Source organism: Oryctolagus cuniculus, chromosome 2 (genome assembly GCF_051225735.1).
Source record: "Oryctolagus cuniculus isolate XC-2025 breed Fujian yellow rabbit chromosome 2, ASM5122573v1, whole genome shotgun sequence".
In the NCBI taxonomy this organism is placed as follows: Eukaryota; Metazoa; Chordata; class Mammalia; order Lagomorpha; family Leporidae; genus Oryctolagus; species Oryctolagus cuniculus.
This window is the reverse complement of record NC_142868.1, coordinates 32,054,477-32,066,451: the sequence shown is the minus strand read 5'-3', so window position 1 is coordinate 32,066,451 and position 11,975 is coordinate 32,054,477. Positions and strand designations below refer to the sequence as shown.

The 11,975-nt window shown below is 44.5% G+C and overlaps 1 protein-coding gene across 7 annotated transcripts in view; it reads right to left on the bottom strand.

Annotated features, from left to right (window-relative positions):
- Positions 1 to 3,557: 3,557 nt before the first annotated feature.
- Positions 3,558 to 11,975, bottom strand: part of PGM2 (phosphoglucomutase 2) — a 44,545-nt gene continuing 36,127 nt past the window's right edge. For all 7 annotated transcript variants that reach the window (XR_016229851.1, XR_016229852.1, XR_016229853.1 and 4 more), the window contains 2 exons: positions 11,210 to 11,343; positions 3,558 to 5,500 (listed from right to left, as the gene is read on the bottom strand). Coding sequence is in view for 4 of the 7 variants with exons in the window: in XM_002709269.6 (XP_002709315.4) it covers positions 5,398 to 5,500; positions 11,210 to 11,343 (237 nt within the window). In the remaining 3 variants the exon portion in view is untranslated. The remainder of the gene's footprint in view (positions 5,501 to 11,209; positions 11,344 to 11,975) is intronic.

The following is an 11,975-nucleotide window of genomic DNA, read 5'->3' as shown; positions in this document are numbered from 1 at the left end:
GCACTCTTCCACCTGGTTGACGTAATTACTAGCCCTGTCTCAAACAGTTCATCAGCTCTTTCTGCCCCAACCAGTCTGGCAGTATTCTTTGTGAGTGACACTAGATGCACTGATTCATCCTTTTTTTTTTTTTTTTTTTTTTTTTTTTTTTTTTTTTAACAGACCCTCATTGCTATTTACCTGTGAAGAGCAGAGCAGGAGGGGCTTGCACTGCTGATGAGAACTAACCCCTGGGACTTGGAAATCGATGGGAAATAGTGCAAATGCTGCAAAGAATTTCTAGATTGAAGGAGACATAAGAAGCCTGCCAGGCAAACACAATGAATGGACACTATCTGAATCCCATCTCAAGCAAAGTGTAAATGAAATGTATTAGACAAAGGGGGAAATCTGCAGATTTCCTGAATAATCGATGGCTTTAAGGAATTGCCAACTCTTAGCTGTAGCAATGGTAGTACAGGTGTGTGGGTGTGTGTGGGTGTGTGTGTGTGCGTGCACACGAGAGAGAGAGAGAGAGAGAGAGAGAGAGAGAGAGAGAGAGAGAGGCAGAAGCCTGGAACTCAATCTTGGCCTCCCATGTGAGTGGCAAGGATCCAACTACTTGAGCCACCAGCTGCTGCCTCCCAGGGTGCACATTAGCTTGAAGCTGGAACTCCAAGCAGAGCTGGAGAAAGTGACGATGTAGGGTCAGAACTTGATACAGAAGTTTGCCATCTCATACAAGGGCTCTTCAAATAGTGCATAAAAATGCACATTATGAAAAAAATCTATGCACGGATTTCACAAATTTTTTGCACTAAGATAGACTTATCAATTGCACTTCTCATGAAAATTCTGAAGTACCCCTGTGCTTAGGATAATTATAGTCGTGAGCACCAGAAGCTTCCAGAGGGCAGAGACAGGGTCATCACAGCACAGGGAATGAGCCAGTCTATGGTTAGGAAAGGGAGAAAAGGAAGTTCACAGAGCCTGCAAAGGAGAAAGTCAGCCTGCACCCCATCTGCAGTTTACTTGTTTTGCTAAACCACAAGGACACTCATCAGGTACACAGCTACATTTCACTCTTGCCACCTGGGTGTTTCGAAAAAGTGCAATTGTCCAGTTAAGGAGAAAGGGTTCAGGACCACGTATTTGAAGGACGTAACCAGGCTCTGTCATCTCTGGAACTTGCAACCCGAACTTCCCTTTGGAAGTTGCACAATGCTATTTTGAAATGGTTTCAAAACTATTTGGAAGCTGGAGGGGCTGTCTGTGTGTCCAACTCCATTCAGCACCATGTCTAGGCCACAGAAGAAAGTGGCCTTAATTGGGCACAAGTGGGAGATGACCGACGGCTCTGTTTCTCACATTTCATTTACAAAGACCCACAAAAAGGAACCAGGTGGGAAGAAGCGGGATTCCTCACTGCTGCTGAGTGGGGGCTTCCCCGGCGCAGTTTTCTTTCTGCTCCAGTTAACCCCAGGAGTCATCACGCTCTGCTTACAGGGAGAAAGCTGCAGAAGTGATGTTATTTTAAACTTGCAGTTTCGACTGCTAAAGAGTGTGACATCTGGCTTTCAATGGTTGAGTTACGCTACACAAATATTCTCGTAGCAAGAGTTGAACGATGGGAGGATGCAGGAAATCACATGCAAATAATCTCCCAGAGCCATTTTGTGTTAAACACGTGTTAGGAATTTGAACTTGGGAGTGAAAAACAAATTGCCTTTTCTTCTTCTTTTTTTTTGACAGGCAGAGTGGACAGTGAGAGAGAGAGACAGAGAAAAAGGTCTTCCTTTGCCGTTGGTTCACCCCCAAGTGGCTGCTGCGGCCGGTGCACCGCGCTGATCCGAAGCCAGGAGCCAGGTGCTTCTCCTGGTCTCCCATGGGGTGCAGGGTCCAAGCACCTGGGCCATCCTCCACTGCACTCCCTGGCCACAGCAGAGAGCTGACCTGGAAGAGGGGCAACCGGGACAGAATCCGGCGCCCCGACCGGGACTAGAACCCGTTGTGCTGGCGCTGCTAGGTGGAGGATTAGCCTAGTGAGCCGCGGCGCCGGCCTTTTTTTTTTTTTTTTTTTTTTTTTTACCATCTGAAAGAGTCAGACACAGGGAGATCTTGTATATGCCGGCCCCCTCTCCACACCTGGGGCTGGGACACGCTGAAGCCAGGGGCTCAGAACCCGATCCGGGTCTCCCACAAGGGTGAGGGACGCAGTTCCCCCGAGCACCGTCTTCTGCTGGGACTAGGACTGGGCACCCTGACAGGGAGCGCAGGCGTCTCGAGAGCCTCTCAGCTGCTGCTGCGAACATCTGCCCCGATGCTGCTCACCCTTCAGATGCTGCACAGCTGCAGTGCAGCGCCCTAGACGGGTACAGCCGGCACCTGTTTCCTTGGCTAGACCACGCACGCGATCAGAGCTGCACGTTTACCACCAGCACCCAGAAAGGAGCCCTGCTCTCAGCTGGAGTCAAACGTGGCTCCCTGGGTGAGCGTGGAACGAACGCGCAAATCCCTGGGAGGGTGGCATCTCGGGATGTGGAGATCACACATGCAGGGCAGATGCCACCCTTCCAAAGTCCCTTCAAAGCAGGACGCACACGTGCGCACGTTCTGCCACTTAAAGCACTTACTTTTAAAGCCACGTGGACTTCCAGTATGAATGAAATAACGATGCTTTCCCTTTTAAGCACCATGACTGAGTAAATAACTGACACTCCCTGTGTTTCTTGGAGGAAGGAGGGACAGCTGATATTTCAGAGACCACAACGAAGAGCAGCTAGAACAGCTGGCCTGTGTGTCCCTCTACAAGTCAGTCTCTCAGACGCGGGACTTGGTCACCTCTACACTCACATCGGAGGCATCGCTAGGCAGGGTGAGCGATGAGGAGGCACAGTGGGCCACTGTGCCAGGTCTCCGTCCTCACCACGGCCGGGGACTCGGCCTTGCTCCCGGCACAGGGCCTTCCCCGGCACCTGTGTGTCATGCAGTCCTGTCTCGCTTGGCTTCAGCCTCGGCACTCACCCCCTTCAGGCTGCAGCCCAGGCAGGATAGCACACAAGGCTGCCCTCGTTGGTACCTACCTGAGATGTCAGGGCTTCCAAGAGCATTCTGCCAGATGTCAGCAATGCATTGGTGATCATGCCCCTTATCACTCCATCACTTAAAGACCCACAGTGTGAAATGACCTCAGAGGTCACTGAGAAACATTTATTAAAAAAAAAAATGCCAAAACATCACCCGAAGCCCACAGTTTATGTCAGGCTATTAGTGTTGTACATTGTATGGGTCTGAACAATTGCACAAAGCAAGTGCTCGTCATCACGGTGTCACCCAGAGTGTTCTAGGTTCTCTGCCTACTCATCCCTCTCCATGCCTCAAACCACAGATCTTCTTCTTGTCTCCATGGTTTGGGGGACAATGGTGGGTGCTGGGTCAGCAACTGTAACACGTGTATCCTCTAGTGGGTTGCAGTGGTAAAGTGGGGGACACAGGGGTGTATGGAATAGCTCTGTATCTTTCAATTCTGCTGTGAAACTGTAACTGCCCTAAAAAAGTCTTTGAAACAAAAGACAAAATTGAGGTTTTGAGAGGTTGAGATTTAATCAAGGTCACAGATTCAACTGAATAAAACCCAGGGGCCTTAGTGTTGTGAGCTGATGCACCACCCAGTGCTACCCCCATATCCCATAACAAGCAGACATTAAAAAATGGTTAACGGGCACTCATGGCATGCTCTTTCTTAGGAATGTGGGTGAGAAACAGCTTTGGGGTAGAGGGAATCCCCTCTAGGTCCAGTGGAGTTGTCTGCTCCTATGCATGGCAGAGAGGTGGGGTACATCCAGAAGTATATTCTGGGCTCTGCCTTCATCATCTCCCCCTGCCCTAAACCCTCATCTGCGTGCACCTGTGCACTGCTCTTAATGCTGGGCTCCATGCTTGGGAGACTGCTCCATCCTCAGCTGCTACCCGCCCCTGATGCTGAATGAGGGCAACCTCACCCTAGGCTATGAGGCATCCTCTGGCCAGAATGAATCCCTCCCCACACGCTTGCAAATATCTCTAGTACAAAATTTGTGAGTATTATTGCTACTACTGGCCCAGCAATTAGACCCTGAATTCCAGCATGATAGGATGGGTCTTTCTGTATTTCTAGAAATAAACTCTGTGATGGGATATGGGGTACATGCTTAAAAAAGATCCGTAGAGGACACAGATCTAACATCTCTTTTTGCCAGAGTACAGTTTAAGACTAGAAAGCATTTTAAATAAAAATAAATATGGCTTCTCCAGGAGGAGCTGATAGAAAATACTGGCTCTTGTAGGCTTGACACTTCTGGCAGGACACAAATTGCGTATCATTAAGATAGAAAACCACTTTTCCCTTCACTTTAGAAAAAAGATTGCCAATAGGACTGTGATTTTCTATTATTCCAGAACTGTTAATAAACATTTGGCTTGATTGTAATAATAAAATGGCAATCACTCACGTTAAAAGTAGAAATGGATGGAAAATACATAAATGTACAAGGCACAGTTTGCTCCTAGCTCACGGCCACGGGAGTCGCTCTGAAAGGCTGTATGGCAATGAACCATGAGGAAAAGGCACAGATTGAAAGACAGGCGTGGAAAAGGCAGTCTACATTTCCCATCACAGAAGAACAATGTGACAAATTCAGAGTGAAGCGAGTAGTAACTGCTCACGTCCGAGAACTACACTACATTGTGCTTAAGCAAAAAAACTGAACAGATAAACGACTTCCCGAACTACAAATCACTGTTTGGTTCCCAAGATTTAAAGAGAGAAAATGAGTATCAACAAGTAAACCGCAGTGAAGCTGCTTCTCCTACCACATGTGTAGCGCACAGTGGCATATGATTAGAACAAAACGTTAGAGCTCAGAGTTACTGTTTTAAATTATCTTTTGCTCCACTTTACATGTTCCTAGGAACTACCTTTTCCCTGAACATGAACACATTTGATCTGTTCATTTCTTTTGGCTCCTAAGGAACTGATGGAAACAGCAAAGTAAATATACCTAAAACGTGGCAATCCTACACATGACAGTTCGGAGTTTAGTAATCATACAGATTTTCTATCTCAACTATACAGAAGAAGAGCTACAGGGAAGACAGCCATTTACGTAAGTTAAGGCATATTAATTTGACCTATTTTTGAAAGTTATTTTGAAAAATTCAGATAAGTCCTTGCTCAACATTTTTAAAGGAATGTTGGTTTGTTAGGTTTTGCTCTTTTATTAACCTTAAAGATCAAACTAAGACAATGAGTAATACAGATCTGTCTAAAAGATATAAATACTAATAGTGATAATTTGAATCATTCAGCCCTCAAAACTACTCCTTATCAGGTTGTGCTTGATTGGAGATAAATGTACTTATGCCCAAGGCTGGAATAGTTTATTCTGCCTTTGGCTGCAGATTATACTTTTGTGGCTGGAAAAAATGTTCTTCAATGGCGTCGACTAGTTCATTTAGTTCTTTCTTCAACTGCTCTGGGTCACTGGAAAACAAGAGAAAAAAAAAAATCCAGATCAGTGAATTATTCCAAAGCACATTTAAATGCCCCCACAAGAGAGCAAGAACACTGACGTTCACACTTCGGAGAGGGCCCACGTGGGAACAGAGCAGAACTCCAGCAACTCAAGCTTGGGAACACATCTGCTGACTTAGACCAAACCTCATGAGATAATATGCATGATTTTCCCCAAAGGGTTTCCCGAGGTCTTAACTATATAAACAAAGTCAGCTCTTGTTCTATTCATGAGAAGTTTTAAGAAACACAATTTTTGGCCTAGCATTCCTGAAAGATCTACAATGTTTGTACCTAATAGTGCAGAGAAAACTTTCCTGACTCCATGAAATTCTGCTAAGTTTTTGCAAAGAACATCTCCTGTTAAGTCCTCAGTCATCCAGGACATGAACGCTCCTGATGATGCTTGCCCCGAGACTGTTGGAAGCCAAGCTTGAGCCCTGTGGATGAGGCCCACCTAGGGTGGCCAGAGCTGGGAGCCTGCCAGGGGGCTCAGAAGCCAGGAAGTCAGTCCCCTGGGTTTTATTCTTCATTACTATGCCTCTAGAACAAACAAGAATCTAAGGTACAAAGTCACAGCCAAACAGGAGAAACATGTTTTGGTGTCGTTAACAGAGGGGTGTAAAATATAAAACAGCTAGAGGAGAACAACCTGAGTGTTCTCATCACAAAGAAATGGCAAATGTTTGAGATGTTGGGTAATCTAAATATCCTGAGTAGATCATTATACAATATTTAAAGGTACTTAAACTTCACAGTGTACTCCATAAAAGGTGGCTCACTAGGCTAATCCTCCACCTGCGGCGCCGGCACCCCGGGTTCTAGTTCCAGTTGGGGTGCAGGATTCTGTCCCGGTTGCTCCTCTTCCAGTCCAGCTCTCTGCTGTGAGCCAGGAGTGCAGTGGAGGATGGTCCAAGTCCTTGGACCCGGCACCCGCATGGGAGACCAGGAGGAAGCACCTGGCTCCTGGCTTCAGATCTGCACAGCGTGCCGGCCGTGGCGGCCACTTGGGGTTGAATCAACGGAAGGAAGACCTTTCTCTCTGTCTCTCTCTGTCTAACTCTGCCTGTCAAAAAAAAAAAAAAAAAAAAAGAGAGAAGGGGCCGGTGCTGTGGCACAATGGGTTAAAGCCTGGCCTGCAGTGACGGCATCTCATTTGGGCACTGGTTCAAGTCCCAGCTGCTTCACTTCTGTTCCAGCTCCCTGCTAATGCACCTTAGAAAGCAGCGGAGAATGACCCAAGTCTTTGGGCCCCTGTGCCCATGTGGGAGACCTGGAACAAGCTCCTAGCTCCTTGTTTCAGATCAGCTCAGCTCTGGCTGTTGTGGCTATCTGGGGAGTGAACCAGCAGATGGAAGACCTCTCTCTGTCTCTACCTCTGTAACTCTGTCTTTCAAATAAATAAAATAAAATTTAAATTAAAGGAGATTTAAAATGATTATATTAGTATATGATACAAAGTAGTTGATAAAACTTTGTACCTTTAGTTTTTTTTTAAAAAAAGGACAAATTTAGGGATATAGATTCCTCTAAGAAAATTAACCTTTTCAAGGATGTGGGAAACATTCATTTGCATGAAAACAATTAGAAGGTTAATAATAGATAAAACTGAATTTCCAGCAACCTGTGTGAGCTACTTTAAGTATTTAAAACTGAAAAGCTGAATTTAGAGCCGTCATACTCAATCATCTTTAATATATGCCAAGCTTATTTTTATGGAAACGCCGTCTCTGTCATTAGTTAAGATCATTTTTTACAATGGAATAGCTAAACAGTACAAAGAAATCAGACACTGATTTCGCCTCTTCTATTTACTATGAGCCCTTGAGCAAATGGCTAAGCTTCTCCAAGGCCCAGATTCCTTGCCTGAAAACTGAGATAGAGACTTTACCTTCTCAAGAGGGTCAAGATACTTTCTATAAAGTAATTAGCCCAGAACCAGGCTCAAAGACCTCAAAAAGTGCAGCTTTTGCTATAATTATTTTATTCTTATTGGAAATATGTAAAATAATCATGCTTCATAAAGACATATGAATTATACTCTTTGTCCCTTTTCCACGAGTGTGCACTGAAGAAAAAAGAAAGCACATTTTTTAAAGAAAAGTATACCTGAAACTAAAACCCTGTGAATATGCTAATTATTTACTTACTTATTAATTGAGTCCAGTTTTTAACCATGGCATACACATAATGATTCATTTACACATTGACTTAATGTTGCTGGCATTGAGTTTCTTACGTGCAGAACAAAATCAGTACTACTAACGTTCTGTGGGGCAAGAACTCCTAAAACCAAAGTTTTTGTCTTACTAGTCCCCATCCTAGTTGTTAGAGGTTCATTTTTTAAAAATAAAGTTTGAGAACATTTCATTTAATTTTTTAAAAAACACCAGGCTGCATCCCACAAACCAAGGTTAGGAATTCTTGTTTCTGAAATGTCTGAGCCTAGGCAGATCTTTTTATGGAAATGCAGAGCAAGTATCAAATATAATTAGGCAGTTGTTTTTCTGCATTCATCAGGAAAAACCACTTACACTAAATAAACAGCAACTAATTTTAATTCAGGGATCTCAACTTCCTCCTGGATCCCGAGAAAATGGGCTGTTTTGGAAACCCTCTGGCAAGCCTGAATGTGTGTCTCTTTGGCTAAGTCCTGGTCCTCAGGTATTCAAATGCTAACCCTGGTGCTGCTATGAAGCTATTTTTGGAGATGTGAAAAATGTGTATAATCAGTAGACTTTATAATAGGCAATCCAGATAGGCCAGACTGTATTTGCAAGGCATTAAGGTTTTCCTGAAGAATAATTCCATGGGTTTCTGGCAACTTCCACCCATGCCTGAGAAAGTCCAGCCTGCCCTTGGGATTCCAGACTCACTTAGCCAGCCCCTCCCTCCATCCTGCCCCCTAGGGCACAAGCCAATTCCTTGCAACCAACTTTTCTCCAAACACATTCTTCCGGTTTGTTTCTTGGTGGGAGGGAACCCTGCCTTGATACAATCATATCTAGTAACTTGAGATACTTTCACACTACAACCAGAAAGCACATGGCCTGCAACACTTAGTAAGATACTTACTACCTCGTTCTTTACAGAAAACACTTGCTGATTGCTGATGTAGGTGAAAGGTACATGGATATTCACTGCACTATTATTTCAGTATACCTGCAGGTTTGAAATTTTCCCAAATAAAGAGTTCGACAAAACTAAAGACATCTCTCCCAACAGAAATATTTCTGAAAAGCAGGCTTACCCTTGAAAAGGATTTTCCATTCTAAGTGATGGTAGAATTCTATGAATACATGAAATCCATGATATAAACACACTATTAACACATATTTTTTAAAGCTTTATTTATTTGAAAGCAGATTGGGAGGGAGGAATATTGATCTTCTACCTGTTGGTTCATTCCCCTAACAAGACGCTCAGAAATGTTCTTCTGCTTCCAATCCCATGTATTCATAATGCAAATGTTATTCACAAAGTGTGAAAACCCTTCTATGAGCAAGGCTTTGGTCTGGATATGTTGTGGCAATTGCCTATACTGGTGCTGGCAGCTACCACAGCCATGAGCCACATGGCCACATGTGGCTACTGAGTACCTGAAAATATGGCTGGTGCATCCAAGGAAATGAATTTTTAATTTTGTTTAAGTCAAGTTAATGGGAATTCAAATAAAAAATACTTAATTCATTTCTTGGAAAACTGCAGTATGTTTGGAACAATTTGAATATCAAAATCTACTTTTTCTACTGTAAACTTTATGAAACCTAAATACAGATCAGGTATATCCAATATAAATTTACCATTCAAATTGAGACATATTCTGGAGGGGTTGGTGCTATGGCCCCCTTAGTAGGCTAAGCCTACATCCCATATGGGTGCCGGTTCATGTCCTGGCTGCTCCTCTATCAATCCAGCTCTCTGTTATGGCCTAGGGAAGCAGCAGAAGATGGCCCAAGTGCTTGGGTCTCTGCACCCACGTGGGAGTCCTGGAGGAAGCTCCTGGTTTTTGGCTTTAGATTGGCCAATCTCCAGCCATTGAGGCCATTTGGGGAGTGAACCAGCGGATGGAAGACCTCTCTCTGCCTCTGCCTCTCCCTGTCTGTAACTCTACCTCTCAAATAAACAAATAAATAAATATATTTTTAAAAGAGTACATTCTGGAGTAGATACTAAAGACTTTGAAGAAGTTTCTTCCCTTAGAAACAAAAGAATGCAAAATATTTCATTAAGAAATTTTACATGCACCATATATTTTAATGATAATTTTTTGCATAGTCTAAGTCAAATAAAATAGATTATTAAAAATTGTTTCAGCTCTTTCTTCTGTTTTAAAATGTGACTAGCAGAAAATTTCACACTTTTTTCTACTGGAGAGCACTGAACTTAATTCACCTTAAAGAATTTTTTTTTCCTGATCCTTAACTGTATTCTGATTAGGGCTGTGTATCAGACAGGTTTGCAATATCACATTTATGCATGCTAAGGACATGCACTAAGGCTGTTATAGTTCAAAAGGGTATGGTTGTTGGAGGGTGACCAACTCAAACTCTTTGCCAAAGCCACAGAAACATGACCCAGAGGCCACCAGCCCATCAGCTCCTGCAGGCAGGGCCTATTTCTGATGTGATTCTTTCTCCTCCCTGAGATCCAGCTCAGAGCTGTGCTGGTACTCAAAGATATTTGCTGAAGTCATGTGGAATGGATTTTTTTTAAGAGATTTATTTATTTATTTGAAAGGCAGAGTTACAGAGAGAGGGAGAGGCAGTGAAAGAGGTCCTCCATCCACTGCTCCAATCCCCAAATGGATAAAATGGTCAGAGCTGAACTGATCTGAAATTCGGAGCCAGGAGCTTCCTCCAGGTCTCCCAAGTGGGTGCAGGGGCCCAAGCACTTGGGCCATCTTTTGCTGTTTTCCCAGGCAATAGCAAGGAGCTGGATTGGAAGAGGAGCAGCTGGGACATGAACTGGCACCCATATGGGATGCCGAGGCTGCAGGCAGAGGCTTAATCTATTGCACCACAGCACCAGCCCCTGGATTTTCTTTTTTCAAAACATTATTTCAGAAGCAGAAAGTGAAAGACAAACATATATGGAGAGAGAGAGAGAGACAGAGAATGAGACATAGAGACACATATACTTCCCATTTGCTGGTTCACTCCCTAACATGCCTATGGCTGGGCAAGGCTGATGCAGGTAGTGGAGAGCTCTAGGTCTCCCACATGGGTGGCAGAGACCCAAGTACTTGACCTACCACCTGCTGCCTCCCAGAGTGCATGTTAACAGGCAAGTGGAATTAACAGCCAGAGGCAGGTAACAACACGGGAGGTGGGTGTCTCACCTAGTGTGTTCGGTGATAGCTTAAATGCCTGCCCCTTTATGCAGGAGAGAAAGAGAAAAATTCACTGGTGCTGAACACCAACAAAAAGTACTTAGAAAACATAAGCGCTATCACTATTACTGGAACTAGGAAGGCAATTTTCCCATACAAAGAACGTTAGGAGGGAGGGAGGTGAGAAGCACCCACTCTCACCGCATCTGCCACAGGCCCAGGGACAGCACTTCTAACTACATGGCACCCTCGCATGCTGGAACGCCCTGGCACGCTGGAGCATTTTACTGAGCCAACTAGAGAGCCCAGAGAAGCAAATGTCACAGCAGCTGCCTTGCACACCATACCTGTTTCCAGGAGGGGCGCACAGCTCTGCGTAGTACTTGATTTTGGGTTCTGTCCCGCTGGTCCTCATGGTGGCCACGCCTCCATTAGCAAAGGTAAAGGTGATCATTTGGCTGCTTTTGCTGGTCGGAAGGACCTAAGAATAGATGATACACATTGTGATTTCACTTTTAAAATTTTCTACTCCTGAAAGAGAGATGAGAAAGAGCGAGACTCCCATCTGCTGGTTCATCCCCCAAAGCCAGGAACCAAATCCGGTCTCTCACGTGGGCAGTAAGGACCTAACTACTTGAGCCATCAGGAAGCTGCAGTCAGGAGCCAGAGACGGGACTCAAATCCAATCGCTCTCAATCCCTGATATGAGACAGGAGCATCCTGTCCTGTCTTAATGGCTGTGCCACACCCCATCCCATATACTATAATTTTAAATTGTAATGTAAATTGTAAATTGTTCTGGCCTAATTTTTCCCTGATAAGAAAATAAGTGCCCCAAATATTGGTTAAAAAGAAGCGAAACAAAGCAGAAAGTGTACTCCATGGGAATGAGACACTAAATGCTAATAATTTATGAAAATTAAGCAACCTCAGGGCCAGCACTGTGTGCAGTGGGATAGAGAAGCTGCTACCTGCAATGCCAGCATCCCATATTGAGTGCTTGTTTGAGTCCTGGCTGCTCTGCTTCCATCCAGCTTCCTGTTAATGTACCTGAGAAGGTGAAGCTGGCCCAAGTACTTAGGTCCCTGCCACCCATGTGACAGACCAGGATGG